Source organism: Petromyzon marinus (genome assembly GCF_048934315.1).
Source record: "Petromyzon marinus isolate PM22_M1 ecotype Great Lakes invasive population chromosome 84 unlocalized genomic scaffold, UKy_Petmar_22M1.pri1.0 chr84_unloc.6, whole genome shotgun sequence".
NCBI lineage: Eukaryota > Metazoa > Chordata > Hyperoartia > Petromyzontiformes > Petromyzontidae > Petromyzon > Petromyzon marinus.
Genome location: NW_027422643.1, coordinates 58,429 through 75,830, shown reverse-complemented (window position 1 = coordinate 75,830; position 17,402 = coordinate 58,429). Strand labels below are relative to the sequence as shown.

The 17,402-nt window shown below is 53.7% G+C and overlaps 1 protein-coding gene across 1 annotated transcript in view; it reads right to left on the bottom strand.

Moving 5' to 3' along the window:
• Positions 1 to 9,078: 9,078 nt before the first annotated feature.
• Positions 9,079 to 17,402, bottom strand: part of GPN3 (GPN-loop GTPase 3) — a 34,079-nt gene continuing 25,755 nt past the window's right edge. The window contains exons 7-9 of the mRNA XM_076059234.1: positions 16,370 to 16,466; positions 14,653 to 14,780; positions 9,079 to 11,162 (exon numbers count right to left, since the gene is read on the bottom strand). Of these exons, the coding sequence (XP_075915349.1) occupies positions 11,108 to 11,162; positions 14,653 to 14,780; positions 16,370 to 16,466 (280 nt within the window). The 3' untranslated portion in view covers positions 9,079 to 11,107. The remainder of the gene's footprint in view (positions 11,163 to 14,652; positions 14,781 to 16,369; positions 16,467 to 17,402) is intronic.

Below are 17,402 nucleotides of genomic sequence, written 5' to 3'. Positions count from 1 at the left end.
CCTTGCCCACCACAACTTCCGGAACCCCTTTAGTGACGTCACGATTTCAAGGCACGTGAAGGGGGTTGGCACGAAGACAAAGCTAGAGACAGAGCACCCCCAGGTAGCCTCTAGCAGGGCTGTAGGGGCAAGTGGCTGTCACACAAAGACAAAGCTCCCCTAGGTAGCCTCTAGCAGGGCTGTAGGGGCAAGTGGCTGTCACACAGACAAAGCTCCCCTAGGTAGCCTCTAGCAGGGCTGTTGGGGCAAGTGGATGTCACACACAGACAAAGCTCCCCCGGGTAGCCTCTAGCAAGGCTGTAGGGGCAAGTGGCTGTCACACAGACAAAGCTCCCCTAGGTAGCCTCTAGCAGGGCTGTTGGGGCAAGTGGATGTCACACACAGACAAAGCTCCCCCGGGTAGCCTCTAGCAGGGCTGTAGGGGCAAGTGGCTGTCACACAGACAAAGCTCCCCTAGGTAGCCTCTAGCAGGGCTGTTGGGGCAAGTGGATGTCACACACAGACAAAGCTCCCCCGGGTAACCTCTAGCAGGGCTGTAGGGGCAAGTGGCTGTCACACAGACAAAGCTCCCCTAGGTAGCCTCTAGCAGGGCTGTAGGGGCAAGTGGCTGTCACACACAGACAAAGCTCCCCCAGGTAGCCTCTAGCAGGGCTGTAGGGGCAAGTGGATGTCACACACAGACAAAGCTCCCCCAGGTAGCCTCTAGCAGGGCTGTAGGGGCAAGTGTCTGTCACACACAGACAAAGCTCCCCCAGGTAGCCCTCTAGCAGGGCTGTAGGGGCAAGTGGATGTCACACACAGACAAAGCTCCCCCAGGTAGCCTCTAGCAGGGCTGTAGGGGCAAGTGGCTGTCACACAGACAAAGCTCCCCCGGGTAGCCCTCTAGCAGGGCTGTAGGGGCAAGTGGCTGTCACACACAGACAAAGCTCCCCTAGGTAGCCTCTAGCAGGGCTGTAGGGGCAAGTGGATGTCACACACAGACAAAGCTCCCCCAGGTAGCCCTCTAGCAGGGCTGTAGGGGCAAGTGGCTGTCACACACAGACAAAGCTCCCCCAGGTAGCCCTCTAACAGGGCTGTAGGGGCAAGTGGCTGTCACACACAGACAAAGCTCCCCCAGGTAGCCCTCTAACAGGGCTGTAGGGGCAAGTGGCTGCGTAACACAAAGCTGACCTCCTCCTCCTGCACCTAGCCTGGCACAGCAGTCAACCCATGGCACCTGCAGGGTCTGTCACGTGACCTCCTCCTCCTGCACCTAGCCTGGCACAGCAGTCAACCCATGGCACCTGCAGGGTCTGTCACGTGACCTCCTCCTCCTGCACCTAGCCTGGCACAGCAGTCAACCCGTAGCACCTGCAGGGTCTGTCACGTGACCTCCTCCTCCTGCACCTAGCCTGGCACAGCAGTCAACCCGTGGCACCTGCAGGGTCTATCACGTGACCTGCACCTAGCCTGGCACAGCAGTCAACCCACGGCACCTGCAGGGTCTGTCACGTGACCTCCTGCCAGCAGGGAGCCTTAGACACTTCACGTGGTAGCCTCTCAAAGTGGTGCACCTAGCCTGGCACAGGCGCCGTGATGACGTCGCCGTCACTGTTGTTGCGTGCGAGTGTCTGTGTGTGGTGTAACAGTGGCGGCCTTCATAGGCAGCGTTGCTGCTGCTGCTGCTACTCGCTACGAAGAATCACTTGGCCCCTACAGCCACTGTGGGTGGGTGGGTGAGTGTGTGGCTGTGTGTGAGTGTGTGGTTGTGTGTGAATGAGTGGGTAGGTGGGTGGGTGAGTGTGTGGTTGTGTGTGAGAGAATGAGTGGGTAGGTGGGTGGGTGAGTGGGTGGGTAGGTGGGTGGGTGAGTGTGTGGCTGTGTGTGAGTGAATGAGTGGGTAGGTGGATGGGTGAGTGTGTGGCTGTGTGTGAGTGAATGAGTGGGTAGGTGGGTGGGTGAGTGGGTGGGTAGGTGGGTGGGTGAGTGTGTGGCTGTGTGTGAGTGAATGAGTGGGTAGGTGGGTGGGTGAGTGTGTGGCTGTGTGTGAGTGTGTGGTTGTGTGTGAGTGAATGAGTGGGTAGGTGGGTGATTGAGTGGGTGGGTAGGTGGGTGAGTGTGTGGCTGTGAGTGTGTGGTTGTGAGTGAGTGAATGAGTGGGTAGGTGGGTGAGTGAGTGGATGGGTAGGTGGGTGAGTGTGTGGCTGTGTGTGAGTGAATGAGTGGGTAGGTGGGTGGGTGAGTGTGTGGCTGTGTGTGAGTGTGTGGTTGTGTGTGAGTGAATGAGTGGGTAGGTGGGTGATTGAGTGGGTGGGTAGGTGGGTGAGTGTGTGGCTGTGAGTGTGTGGTTGTGAGTGAGTGAATGAGTGGGTAGGTGGGTGAGTGAGTGGATGGGTAGGTGGGTGAGTGTGTGGCTGTGTGTGAGTGAATGAGTGGGTAGGTGGGTGAGTGAGTGGGTGGGTAGGTGGGTGGGTGAGTGAGTGTGTGGGTAGGTGGGTGAGTGAATGAGTGGGTAGGTGGGTGAGTGTGTGGCTGTGTGTGAGTGAATGAGTGGGTAGGTGGGTGAGTGGGTAGGTAGGTGGGTGAGTGAGTGGGTGGGTAGGTGGGTGAGTGTGTGGCTGTGTGTGAGTGAATAGGTGGGTGGGTGAGTGGGTGGGTAGGTGGGTGAGTGAATGAGTGGGTAGGTGGGTGAGTGTGTGGGTAGGTGGGTGAGTGGGTGGCTGTGTGTGAGTGAATGAGTGGGTAGGTGGGTGAGTGAATGAGTGGGTGTGAGTGAATGAGTGGGTGGGTGGGTGTGTGGCTGTGTGTGAGTGAATGAGTGGGTAGGTGGGTGAGTGTATGGCTATGTGTGAGTGCATGAGTGGGTAGGTGGGTGAGTGAATGAGTGTGAGTGAATGAGTGGGTAGGTGGGTGAGTTTGTGGCTGTGTGTGAGTGGGTGAGTGAGTGTGAGTGAATGAGTGGGTAGGTAGGTGAGTGAATGAGTGGGTGTGAGTGAATGAGTGGGTAGGTGGGTGTGTGGCTGTGTGAGTGAATGAGTGGGTAGGTGGGTGAGTGAATGAGTGTGAGTGAATGAGTGGGTAGGTGGGTGAGTGAATGAGTGTGAGTGAATGAGTGGGTAGGTAGATGGGTGAGTGTGTGGCTGTGTGTGAGTGAATGAGTGGGTAGGTGGGTGAGTGTGTGGCTGTGTGTGAGTGGGTGAGTGTGAGTGAATGAGTGGGTAGGTGGGTGAGTGAATGAGTGTGAGTGAATGAGTGGGTAGGTGGGTGAGTGAATGAGTGGGTGTGAGTGAATGAGTGGGAAGGTGGGTGTGAGTGGGTGAATGAGTGGGTAGGTGGGTGGGTGAATGAGTGGGTAGGTGGGTGAGTGAATGAGTGGGTAGGTGGGTGAGTGAATGAGTGGGTAGGTGGGTGAGTGAATGAGTGGGTAGGTGGGTGAGTGAATGAGTGGGTGTGAGTGAATGAGTGGGTAGGTGGGTGTGAGTGGGTGAGTGAATGAGTGAGTCGGTGTGAGTGAATGAATGAGTAAGTGAATGAGTGGGTGGAAGTGAGTGAGTGGGTGAGTGAATGAGTGAATGGGTAGGTGTGAGTGAACGAGTGAGTGATTGAGTGGGTGGGAGTGGGTGAGTGAGTGAATGAGTGAGTGGATGAGTGAATGAGTGGATACGTGAGCGTGCATGAGTGAATGAATGAATGGGTGAGTGAATGAGTGAATTAATGGGTAGGTGTGAGTGGGTGAGTGAGTGAATGAGTGAGTGAGTGAATGAGTGAGTGGATAGGTGAGCATGCATGAGTGAATGAATGGGTGAGTGAGTGAATTAATAGGTAGGTGTGAGTGAGTGAATGAGTGATTGGGTGAGTGAATGAGTGAGTAGGTGAGCGTGCATGAGGGAGTGAATGAATGGGTGAGTGAGTGAATGAATTAATGGGTAGGTGTGGATGAGTGAGTGAATGAGTGGAGGAGTGAGTGGGTAGGTGAGCGTGCATGAGTGAGTGAATGGGTGAGTGAGTGAATTAATGGGTAGGTGTGTGATACTCACTCACACACTCACTCATACACTCACTCACCTACTCACAAACACACTCTCACTCACTCACACACTCACCTACTCACACACTCACACTAACTCACTCACACACCTACTCACTCACTCACACACCTACTCACTCACTCACACACTCATACACTCACTCTCACTCATACACTCACTCACCTACTCACACACACACTCACTCATACTCACTCATACACACACACTCACTCATACACTCACACACTCACCTACTCACACACACACTCACCTACTCACACACTCACCTACTGACCTACTCACACAAAAGACAAAGATCCCCCATATAGCCTTAACAGACTGTAGGGGCAAGTGCTGTTAGCGAGCACCTATGAAGGCCGGAACGGTACACGAGGGGGTGGGTGGCCAGCACCACGCCCGACCGCCTTTGTCTCCCTAGTGGCAATGTTTACACACCGCTCCAGGTACTCATTTGAGGCTGAGTCGACCTAGGGGAGGCCCGGAACCGGTTCTGATAATCGTCACTGGTGTTGGCCGTGAGCGGGAATCGAACCCGGGTCGCCAGGTTCATAGCGCAGCGTAGCGCTAACCGCTACACTATCGCTACACTCACACACACACTCACTCACACACTCACCTACTCACACACACATTTCACTCACCTACTCACACACTCACCTACTCACACACACTCACCCACACCCACCTACTCAACTACTCACACACACACTCACTCACCCACACACCCACTCACTCACTCACCCACACAGTTACCCACCCACTCACACTTTCCCATACATACAAAGGTAAATGCAAAGCTCCCCCAGGTAGCCCACACTCACAGTGGCTGTCAGGGCAAGTGGCTGTTAGTTGCCAGCAGCAGCAGCAGCGCTGCCTATTAAGACACCACCAGTGGTGGCGGTGATGGTAGCAGTGGTGGTGTGTGGTGGGTGGGTAGTGGCTGGAGGTGGTGGGTGGGTAGTGGCTGGAGGTGGTGGGTGGGTGGCGGCAGTAGTGGGTGGGTGGTGGCAATGGTGGTGTGTGGTGGGTGGGTAGTGGGTGGCGGCAGTAGTGGGTGGGTGGTGGCGGCAGTGGTGGGTGGGTGGGTGGTGGCAATGGTGGTGTGTGGTGGGTGGGTAGTGGCTGTAGGTGGTGGGTGGGTGGTGGGTGGCGGCAGTAGTGGGTGGGTGGTGGCGGCAGTGGTGGGTGGGTGGGTGGTGGCAATGGTGTGTGGTGGGTGGGTAGTGGGTGGAGGTGGTGGGTGGGTGGTGGCCGTGAGCGGGAATCGAACCTCAGGAGCCTCTGGGCCGGGTCGGGTATCGGTGCAAAGCTCCGCTGCCCGTGAGGACCCCCCTTCCCGGCCGCCTTTGTCTCCCCCCCACCCTCCCCCAGTGCAGTGTTGCCGTTGCTACGCGGGCCGAGTGAGAATGACGACAATGCCCTCGTCTGGGTGTGCGAACAAGAGCTTTACTTAAATAACACAAACATTGGGATACACGCATCACTCTCTCTCGGTTTATACTGTGTGGTCAGTCTGTGGGTCTCTGTGTGAGTGGTGAGTCTGTGGGTCTCTGTGTGAGTGGTGAGTCTGTGGGTCTCTGTGTGAGTGAGTCTGTGGGTCTCTGTGTGAGTGAGTCTGTGGGTCTCTGTGTGAGTCTGTGGGTCTCTGTGTGGTGAGTCTGTGGGTCTCTGTGTGAGTGGTGAGTCTGTGGGTCTCTGTGTGAGTGAGTCTGTGGGTCTCTGTGTGAGTGGTGAGTCTGTGGGTCTCTGTGTGAGTGAGTCTGTGGGTCTCTGTGTGAGTCTGTGGGTCTCTGTGTGAGTGGTGAGTCTGTGGGTCTCTGTGTAGTGAGTCTCTGGGTCTCTGTGTGAGTGGTGAGCCTGTGGGTCTCTGTGTGAGTGAGTCTGTGGGTCTCTGTGTGAGTGGTGAGCCTGTGGGTCTCTGTGTGGTGAGTCTGTGGGTCTCTGTGTGGCGAGTCTGTGGGTCTCTGTGTGGTCAGTCTGTGGGTCTCTGTGTGGTGAGCCTGTGGGTCTCTGTGTGGTGAGTCTGTGGGTCTCTGTGTGGTGAGTCTGTGGGTCTCTGTGTGAGTGAGTCTGTGGGTCTCTGTGTGAGTGGTGAGTCTGTGGGTCTCTGTGTGAGTGAGTCTGTGGGTCTCTGTGTGAGTGGTGAGTCTGTGGGTCTCTGTGTGAGTGAGTCTGTGGGTCTCTGTGTGAGTGAGTCTGTGGGTCTCTGTGTGAGTGGTGAGTCTGTGGGTCTCTGTGTGAGTGAGTCTGTGGGTCTCTGTGTGGTGAGTCTGTGGGTCTCTGTTTGGTGAGTCTGTGGGCCTCTGTGTGAGTGAGTCTGTGGGTCTCTGTTTGGTGAGTCTGTGGGTCTCTGTTTGGTGAGTCTGTGGGTCTCTGTGTGAGTGAGTCTGTGGGTCTCCGTGTTGGTGAGTCTGTGGGTCTCTGTGTGAGTGAGTCTGTGGGTCTCTGTGTGAGTGAGTCTGTGGGTCTCTGTGTGAGTGGTGAGTCTGTGGGTCTCTGTGTGATGAGTCTGTGGGTCTCTGTGTGAGTGGTGAGTCTGTGGGTCTCTGTGTGAGTGAGAGTGTGGGTCTCTGTGTGAGTGGTGAGTCTGTGGGTCTCTGTGTGAGTGGTGAGTCTGTGGGTCTCTGTGTGAGTGAGTGTGTGGGTCTCTGTGTGAGTGGTGAGTCTGTGGGTCTCTGTGTGAGTGGTGAGTCTGTGGGTCTCTGTGTGAGTGGTGAGTCTGTGGGTCTCTGTGTGAGTGGTCAGTCTGTGGGTCTCTGTGTGAGTGAGTCTGTGGGTCTCTGTGTGAGTGAGTCTGTGGGTCTCTGTGTGAGTGAGTCTGTGGGTCTCTGTGTGAGTGGTGAGTCTGTGGGTCTCTGTGTGAGTGGTGAGTCTGTGGGTCTCTGTGTGGTCAGTCTGTGGGTCTCTGTGTTGGTGAGTCTGTGGGTCTCTGTGTGGTGAGTCTGTGGGTCTCTGTGTGAGTGAGTCTGTGGGTCTCTGTGTGGTGAGTCTGTGGGTCTCTGTGTGGCGAGTCTGTGGGTCTCTGTGTGAGTGAGTCTGTGGGTCTCTGTGAGTGGCGAGTCTATGGGCCTCTGTGTGGTGAGTCTGTGAGTCTCTGTGTGGTGAGTCTGTGGGTCTCTGTGTGGTGAGTCTGTGGGTCTCTGTGTGGTGAGTCTGTGGGTCTCTGTGTGGTGAGTCTGTGGGTCTCTGTGTGAGTGAGTGCGTGGGTCTCTGTGTGAGTGGTGAGTCTGTGGGTCTCTGTGTGAGTGAGTCTGTGGGTCTCTGTGTGAGTGAGTCTGTGGGTCTTAGTGTGAGTGAATCTGTGGGTCTGTGTGGTGAGTCTGTGGGTCTCTGTGTTGGTGAGTCTGTGGGTCTCTGTGTGAGTGAGTCTGTGGGTCTCTGTGTGAGTGAGTCTGTGGGTCTCTGTGTGAGTGGTGAGTCTGTGGGTCTCTGTGTGGTGAGTCTGTGGGTCTCTGTGTGAGTGAGTCTGTGGGTCTCTGTGTGAGCGAGTCTGTGGGTCTCTGTGTGAGTGAGTCTGTGGGTCTCTGTGTGGTGAGTCTGTGGGTCTCTGTGTGAGTGGTGAGTCTGTGGGTCTCTGTGTGGTGAGTCTGTGGGTCTCTGTGTGAGTGGTGAGTCTGTGGGTCTCTGTGTGCGTGAGTGCATGGGTCTCTGTGTGAGTGAGTCTGTGGGTCTCTGTGTGAGTGAGTCTGTGGGTCTCTGTGTGGTGAGTCTGTGGGTCTCTGTGTGAGTGGTGAGTCTGTGGGTCTCTGTGTGGTGAGTCTGTGGGTCTATGTGTGAGTGAGTCTGTGGGTCTCTGTGTGAGTGGTGAGTCTGTGGGTCTCTGTGTGAGTGAGTCTGTGGGTCTCTGTGTGGTGAGTCTGTGGGTCTCTGTGTGAGTGGTGAGTCTGTGGGTCTCTGTGTGAGTGGTGAGTCTGTGGGTCTCTGTGTGAGTGAGTCTGTGAGTCTCTGTGTGAGTCTGTGGGTCTCTGTGTGGTCAGTCTGTGGGTCTCTGTGTTGGTGAGTCTGTGGGTCTCTGTGTGAGTGAGTCTGTGGGTCTCTGTGTGAGTGAGTCTGTGGGTCTCTGTGTGGTGAGTCTGTGGGTTTCTGTGTGAGTGAGTCTGTGGGTCTCTGTGTGAGTGGCGAGTCTGTGGGTCTCTGTGTGAGTGAGTCTGTGGGTCTCTGTGTGGTGAGTCTGTGGCTCTCTGTGTGAGTGAGTCTGTGGGTCTCTGTGTGAGTGGTGAGTCTGTGGGTCTCTGTGTGGTTAGTCTGTGGGTCTCTGTGTGAGTGAGTCTGTGGGGTCTCTGTGTGAGTGAGTCTGTGGGTCTGTGTGGTGAGTCTGTGGGTCTCTGTGTGAGTGGTGAGCCTGTGGGTCTCTGTGTGGTGAGTCTGTGGGTCTCTGTGTGAGTGAGTCTGTGGGTCTCTGTGTGAGTGGTGAGTCTGTGGGTCTCTGTGTTGGTGAGTCTGTGGGTCTCTGTGTTGGTGAGTCTGTGGGTCTCTGTGTGAGTGAATCTGTGGGTCTCTGTGTGAGTGAGTCTGTGGGTCTCTGTGTGGTGAGTCTGTGGATCTCTGTGTGTGGTAAGTCTGTTGGTCTCTGTGTGAGTGAGTCTGTGGGTCTCTGTGTGGTGAGTCTGTGGGTCTCTGTGTGAGTCTGTGGGTCTCTGTGTGGTGAGTCTGTGGGTCTCTGTGTGGTGAGTCTGTGGGTCTCTGTGTGGTGAGTCTGTGGGTCTCTGTGTGAGTGGTGAGTCTGTGAGTCTCTGTGTGAGTGAGTCTGTGGGTCTCTGTGTGGTGAGTCTGTGGGTCTTAGTGTGAGTGAATCTGTGGGTCTGTGTGGTGAGTCTGTGGGTCTCTGTGTTGGTGAGTCTGTGGGTCTCTGTGTGAGTGAGTCTGTGGGTCTCTGTGTGAGTGAGTCTGTGGGTCTCTGTGTGAGTGGTGAGTCTGTGGGTCTCTGTGTGGTGAGTCTGTGGGTCTCTGTGTGAGTGAGTCTGTGGGTCTCTGTGTGAGCGAGTCTGTGGGTCTCTGTGTGAGTGAGTCTGTGGGTCTCTGTGTGGTGAGTCTGTGGGTCTCTGTGTGAGTGGTGAGTCTGTGGGTCTCTGTGTGGTGAGTCTGTGGGTCTCTGTGTGAGTGGTGAGTCTGTGGGTCTCTGTGTGCGTGAGTGCATGGGTCTCTGTGTGAGTGAGTCTGTGGGTCTCTGTGTGAGTGAGTCTGTGGGTCTCTGTGTGGTGAGTCTGTGGGTCTCTGTGTGAGTGGTGAGTCTGTGGGTCTCTGTGTGGTGAGTCTGTGGGTCTATGTGTGAGTGAGTCTGTGGGTCTCTGTGTGAGTGGTGAGTCTGTGGGTCTCTGTGTGAGTGAGTCTGTGGGTCTCTGTGTGGTGAGTCTGTGGGTCTCTGTGTGAGTGGTGAGTCTGTGGGTCTCTGTGTGAGTGGTGAGTCTGTGGGTCTCTGTGTGAGTGAGTCTGTGAGTCTCTGTGTGAGTCTGTGGGTCTCTGTGTGGTCAGTCTGTGGGTCTCTGTGTTGGTGAGTCTGTGGGTCTCTGTGTGAGTGAGTCTGTGGGTCTCTGTGTGAGTGAGTCTGTGGGTCTCTGTGTGGTGAGTCTGTGGGTTTCTGTGTGAGTGAGTCTGTGGGTCTCTGTGTGAGTGGCGAGTCTGTGGGTCTCTGTGTGAGTGAGTCTGTGGGTCTCTGTGTGGTGAGTCTGTGGCTCTCTGTGTGAGTGAGTCTGTGGGTCTCTGTGTGAGTGGTGAGTCTGTGGGTCTCTGTGTGGTTAGTCTGTGGGTCTCTGTGTGAGTGAGTCTGTGGGGTCTCTGTGTGAGTGAGTCTGTGGGTCTGTGTGGTGAGTCTGTGGGTCTCTGTGTGAGTGGTGAGCCTGTGGGTCTCTGTGTGGTGAGCATGTGGGTCTCTGTGTGAGTGAGTCTGTGGGTCTCTGTGTGAGTGGTGAGTCTGTGGGTCTCTGTGTTGGTGAGTCTGGGGGTCTCTGTGTTGGTGAGTCTGTGGGTCTCTGTGTGAGTGAATCTGTGGGTCTCTGTGTGAGTGAGTCTGTGGGTCTCTGTGTGGTGAGTCTGTGGATCTCTGTGTGTGGTAAGTCTGTGGGTCTCTGTGTGAGTGAGTCTGTGGGTCTCTGTGTGGTGAGTCTGTGGGTCTCTGTGTGAGTCTGTGGGTCTCTGTGTGGTGAGTCTGTGGGTCTCTGTGTGGTGAGTCTGTGGGTCTCTGTGTGGTGAGTCTGTGGGTCTCTGTGTGAGTGGTGAGTCTGTGAGTCTCTGTGTGAGTGAGTCTGTGGGTCTCTGTGTGGTGAGTCTGTGGGTCTCTGCGTGAGTGAGTCTGTGGGTCTCCGTGTGGTGAGTCTGTGGGTCTCTGTGTGAGTGAGTCTGTGGGTCTCTGTGTGGTGAGTCAGTGGGTCTCTGTGTGAGTCTGTGGGTCTCTGTGTGAGTGAGTCTGTGGGTCTCTGTGTGAGTGGTGAGTCTGTGGGTCTCTGTGTGAGTGAGTCTGTGGGTCTTTGTGTGAGTGGTGAGTCTGTGGGTCTCTGTGTGGCGAGTCTGTGGGTCTCTGTGTGAGTGAGTCTGTGGGTCTCTGTGTGGTTAGTCTGTGGGTCTCTGTGTGAGTGAGTCTGTGGGTCTCTGTGTGAGTGAGTCTGTGGGTCTCTGTGTGAGTGAGTCTGTGGGTCTCTGTGTGGTGAGTCTGTGGGTCTTAGTGTGAGTGAGTCTGTGGGTCTGTGGTGAGTCTGTGGGTCTCTGTGTGGTGAGTCTGTGGGTCTCTGTGTGAGTGAGTCTGTGGATCTCTGTGTGAGTGAGTTCGTGGGTCTCTGTGTGAGTGGTGAGTCTGTGGGTCTCTGCGTAGTGAGTCTGTGGGTCTCTGTGTGAGTGAGTGCGTGGGTCTCTGTGTGGTGAGTCTGTGGGTCTCTGTGTGAGTGAGTCTGTGGGTCTCTGTGTGAGTGAGTCTGTGGGTCTCTGTGTGGTGAGTCTGTGGATCTCTGTGTGAGTGAGTCTGTGGGTCTCTGTGTGAGTGAGTCTGTGGGTCTCTGTGTGAGTGAGTCTGTGGGTCTCTGTGTGGTGAGTCTGTGGGTCTCTGTGTGGTGAGTCTGTGGGTCTCTGTGTGAGTGAGTCTGTGGGTCTCATGAGTTTTGCGGGAAGTTGTCAAAGTCACCATCATTGCCAGCATCTTCATCCTGAAAGCAGAGAAACCAATCAGTCAGTCACTCACTAACTCAAACCTCAAACCACCCGCTCATCCACCCACTCACTCACCTGCTCGCTCACTCACCCACCCACTTACCTACCCACTCATCTGCTCACTCACTCACCCACCCACTCACCCACCCACTCACTCACCCACTCGCTCACCCACCCGCTCACTCACCCGCTCACTCACCCGCTCACTCACTCACCCACCCACCCGCTCACTCACCTTCGCACCTCCGATTAGCAGCTTGCTAAGTACGGTGCGAAAGAAGACAAACACACACACATACACACATACACCTACACACACCTACACACACATACATACACACACACACACCTACACACACACACATACACACACACACACCTACACACACACACATACACACACACACCTACACACACATAAATACACATACATACATACACACATACACACACACACATACACACACATACACACACACACCTACACACACACATATACAAAGACAAAGACAAAGATCCCCCGTATAGCCTTAACAGACTGTAGGGGCAAGTGCTGTTAGCGAGCACCTATGAAGGCCGGAACGGTACACGAGGGGGTGGGTGGCCAGCACCACGCCCGACCGCCTTTGTCTCCCTAGTGACGATGTTTGCACGCCGCACCAGGTACTCATTTGAGGCTGAGTCGACCTAGGGGAGGCCCGGGACCGGTTCAGATAATCGTCACTGGTGTTGGCCGTGAGCGGGAATCGAACCCGGGTCGCCAGGTTCATAGCGCAGCGCGCTAACCGCTACACTATCGCTCCCCACATATACACACACACATACACACACATACACACACCTACACACACATACACACACCTACATACACACATACACACCTACACACACATACATACACACATACACACACCTACACAAACACACACCTGCTCACTCACTGGTGGTTGTGGCTGTAGTGGTAGTGGCTGTAGTAGTTGTAGTGGTTGTGGTAGTGGTTGTAGTGGTTGTAGTTGTGGTGGTTGTAGTTGTGGTGGTTGTAGTGGTGGTGGTTGTAGTTGTGGTGGTTGTGATTGTAGTTGTGGTGGTTGTAGTTATGGTGGTTGTAGTGGCGGTGGTTGTAGTTATCGTGGTTGTAGTGGTGGTGGTTGTAGTTATGGTGGTTGTAGTGGCGGTGGTTGTAGTTATCGTGGTTGTAGTGGTGGTGGCAGTGGTTGTAGTTGTGGTGGTTGTAGTTGTGGTGGTTCTAGTGGTGATGGTTGTAGTAGTGGTGGTTGTAGTGGTTGTGGCAGTGGTTGTAGTGGTGGTGGTTGTAGTGGTGGTGGTTGTAGTTATGGTGGTTGTAGTTGTGGTGTTTGTAGTGGTGGTGGTTGTAGTGGTGGTGGTTGTAGTGGTGGTGGTTGTAGTGGTGGTGGTTGCAGTAGTGGTGGTTGTAGTGGTGGTGGTTGTAGTCGGGGTGGTTGTAGTTATGGTGGTTGTAGTGGCGGTGGTTGTAGTGGTGGTGGTTGTAGTGGTGGTGGTTGTAGTGGTGGTAGTTGTAGAGGTGGTGGTTGTAGTGGTGGTTGTAGTGGTGGTGGTTGTAGTGGTGGTGGTTGTAGTGGTGGTGGTGGTTGTAGTGGTGGTGGTAGTAGTGGTGGTGGTTGTAGTAGTGGTGGTTGTAGTGGTGGTTGTAGTGGTGGTGGTTGTAGTGGTGGTGGTTGTAGTGGTGGTGGTTGTAGTGGTGGTGGTTGTAGTGGTTGTAGTTGTGGTGGTTGTAGTTGTGGTGTTTGTAGTGGCGGTGGTTGTAGTGGCGGTGGTTGTAGTGGTGGTGGTTGTAGTGGTGATGGTTGTAGTGGTGGTGGTTGTAGTGGTGGTGGTTGTAGTGGTTGTAGTGGTGGTGGTTGTAGTGGTGGTGGTTGTAGTAGTGGTGGTTGTAGTGGTGGTGGTTGTAGTGGTGGTGGTTGTAGTGGTGGTGGTTGTAGTGGTGGTGGTAGTGGTGGTTGTAGTGGTGGTGGTTGTAGTGGTGGTGGTTGTAGTGGTGGTGGTTGTAGTGGTGGTGGTTGTAGTTGTGGTTGTAGTGGTGGTGGTTGTAGTGGTGGTGGTGGTTGTAGTGGTAGTTGTAGTAGTGGTGGTTGTAGTGGTTGTAGTGGTGGTGGTTGTAGTGGTGGTTGTAGTGGCGGTGGTTGTAGTGGTGGTGGTTGTAGTGGTGGTGGTTGTAGTGGTTGTAGTGGTGGTGGTTGTAGTGGTGGTGGTTGTAGTGGTGGTGGTAGTGGTGGTTGTAGTGGTGGTGGTTGTAGTGGTGGTGGTTGTAGTGCGGTGGTTGTAGTGGTGGTAGTGGTGGTGGTTGTAGTGGTGGTGGTTGTAGTGGTGGTGGTTGTAGTAGTGGTGGTGGTGTAGTGGTTGTAGTGGTGGTGGTTGTAGTGGTGGTGGTTGTAGTGGTGTGTTTAGTGGTAGACTGGGTTGTAGTGGTGGTGGTTGTAGTGGCGGTGGTTGTAGTGGTGGTGGTTGTAGTGGTTGTAGTGGTGGTGGTTGTAGTGGTGGTGGTTGTAGTGGTGGTGGTTGTAGTGGTGGTGGTTGTAGTGGTTGTAGTGGTGGTGGTTGTGTGGTGGTGGTTGTAGTGGTGGTGGTTGTAGTGGTGGTGTTGTAGTGGTGGTGGTTGTAGTGGTGGTGGTTGTAGTGGTTGTAGTGGCGGTGGTTGTAGTGGTGGTAGTGGTGGTGGTTGTAGTGGTGGTGGTTGTAGTGGTGGTGGTTGTAGTAGTGGTGGTTGTAGTGGTTGTAGTGGTGGTGGTAGTGGTTGTAGTGGTGGTGGTTGTAGTGGTGGTGGTTGTAGTGGTGGTGGTTGTAGTGGTTGTAGTGGTGGTGGTTGTAGTGGTGGTGGTTGTAGTGGTGGTGGTTGTAGTGGTGGTGGTTGTAGTGGTTGTAGTGGTGGTGGTTGTAGTGGTTGTAGTGGTTGTAGTGGTGATGGTTGTAGTGGTGATGGTTGTAGTGGTGGTGGTTGTAGTGGTTGTAGTGGTGGTGTGTAGTGGTGGTTGTAGTGGTGGTGGTTGTAGTGGTTGTAGTGGTGGTGTTGTAGTGGTGGTGGTTGTAGTGGTGGTGGTTGTAGTGGTGGTGGTTGTAGTGGTTGTAGTGGTGGTGGTTGTAGTGGTTGTAGTGGTGGTGGTTGTAGTGGTTGTAGTGGTGGTGGTTGTAGTGGTGGTGGTTGTAGTGGTGGTGGTTGTAGTGGTGGTGGTTGTAGTGGTTGTAGTGGTGGTGGTTGTAGTGGTTGTAGTGGTGGTGGTTGTAGTGGTTGTAGTGGTTGTTGTAGTGGTGGTGGTTGTAGTGGTGGTGGTTGTAGTGGTGGTGGTTGTAGTGGCGGTGGTTGTAGTGGTGGTGGTTGTAGTGGTGGTGGTTGTAGTGGTGGTGGTTGTAGTGGTGGTGGTTGTAGTGGTTGTAGTGGTGGTGGTTGTAGTGGTGGTGGTGGTGGTGGTTGTAGTGGTGGTGGTGGTGGTGGTTGTAGTGGTACCGACCCCGGGGCTCCCTCGGCTCCTCGTCCTCCCCGTACTGCAGCGCTGAGTCCACCTGGGCAAGCACGGCGTCCACCGAGTCGTCCTCACTGCGGTCCAGCGGCAGGAACCGCACCAGGCTGTAGTCGTCCACCTGCTCGCCCGCACGCAGACACAGCCACTCATACACTCACTCACTCACACATCACTCACTCACTCATACACTCACTAATACACTCACTCACTCATACACTCACTCACTCATACACTCACTCATACACATCACTCACTCACTCATACACTCACTCATACACTCACTCACTCACACTCACTCACTCACTCACTCATACACTCACTCATACACTCACTCATACACTCATACACTCCACTCACTCATACACTCACTCAACACTCACTCATACACTCACTCACTCATACACTCACTCACTCAACCACATACACTCACTCACTCATACACTCACTCTCACTCATACACTCACTCACTCATACACTCACTCACACTCTCACTCACACACTCACTCACTCATACACCTCACTCACTCACACACTCACTCACTCACACACACTCACTCACTCATACCCACTCACCTCACTCATACACTCACTCACTCACACTCACTCATACACTCATTCATACACACTCACACACACTCACTCACTCACTACACCCACTCACTCTACACTCACTCACTCATAGACTCACTCACACACTCATCACTCACTCACTCACACACTCATACACTCACTCACACTCACACTCACTCACTCAAACACTCACACATACACTCACTCACTCATACACTCACTCACTCACTCACACTCACTCACTCATACACTCACTCACTCATACACTCACTCACTCATACACACACTCACTCATACACACACTCACTCATACACTCACTCACTCACTCATACACTCACTCACTCATACACTCACTCACTCATACACTCACTCATACACTCACTCACTCATACACTCACTCATACACTCACTCACTCATACACTCACTCATACACTCACTCACTCACTCATACACTCACTCATACACTCACTCACTCACTCATACATTCTCTCACTCATACACTCACTCACTCATACACTCACACACTCACTCATACACTCACTCATACACTCACTCACACACTCACTCACACACTCACTCACTCACACACTCACACACTCACTCACTCATACACTCACTCACTCATTCATACACTCACTCACTCATACACTCACTCACTCATACACTCACTCACTCATACACTCACTCACTCACTCATACACACACTCATACACTCACTCACTCACTCATACACACACTCATACACTCACTCACTCATACACTCACTCACTCACACACTCACTCACACACTCACTCATACACTCACTCACTCATACACTCACTCACTCATACACTCACTCACTCATACACTCACTCACTCATACATTCACTCACTCATACACTCACTCACTCACTCATACACTCACTCACTCATACACTCAGTCATACACTCACTCACTCATACACTCACTCACACATACACTCACTCACTCACACCATCATACACACACACACTCATACACTCACTCACTCATACACTCACTCACTCATGCACTCACTCATACACTCACTCATAGCCTCACTTACTCATACACTCACTCATACACACGTGTGTATAAACACATGTATTTGTACACACATGTACACACACACTCACCAGATCGCTGATGGATTTGCTGAGCCGTTTGAATTTCTCCGAAGCCCAGGCCCCAGATCCCTCGTCCAGATACTCACACAGATCCGGCTCCAGGAACCTACCCACACACACACATACCAACTCACACACTCACATACCAACTCACACACTCACACACATACCCACGCACACTCACACACACATACCCACACACACATACCCACTCACACATCCTCTCACACATACCCACACACACTCACATACCAACTCACACACACATACACACATACCCACACACACACACACATACCAACTCACACACACATACCCACACACACACACATACCCACACACACTCACACACATACCCACACACACACATACCAACTCACACACACTCACACACACATACCCACACACACTCACACACATACCCACACACACACATACCAACTCACACACTCACATACCAACTCACACACATACACACATACCCACTCTCACACACACATACATACCCACACACACTCACATACCAACTCACACACATACACATACCCACACACACTCACATACACACACCCACACACACTCACATACCAACTCACATACACACACACACTCACATACCAACTCACACACACACACATACCCACACACACTCACACACATACCCACACACACACACATACCAACTCACACACGTGTCGCAAGCGTAGAGAAGGGAGGGAATGACCGTGGCCGAGAAGACCTGAAGCTTAGTGCGGAGCGACAGACCAGGTAGCTTCCACACAGCGTTACGCAACCGATGAAAAGATATTGCCGCTCGACTGATTCAGAGTGAGACCTCTGCTGTTAAACTGGAGCCGGTCATGAGCACACTGCCCAGGTATGGGAAACTCTCCACTCTCTCCACAACTGCCCCATCACCGATTGGGAGTTGTGGGGGTGGAGTGTCCAATGGTACAAAATACCCAGGCAGGTGCTTAGTTTTGGTGGGGCTGATGGTAAGGCCCCACCTCTTAGTGGCACGCTCCAGTTTCATACCCATCCA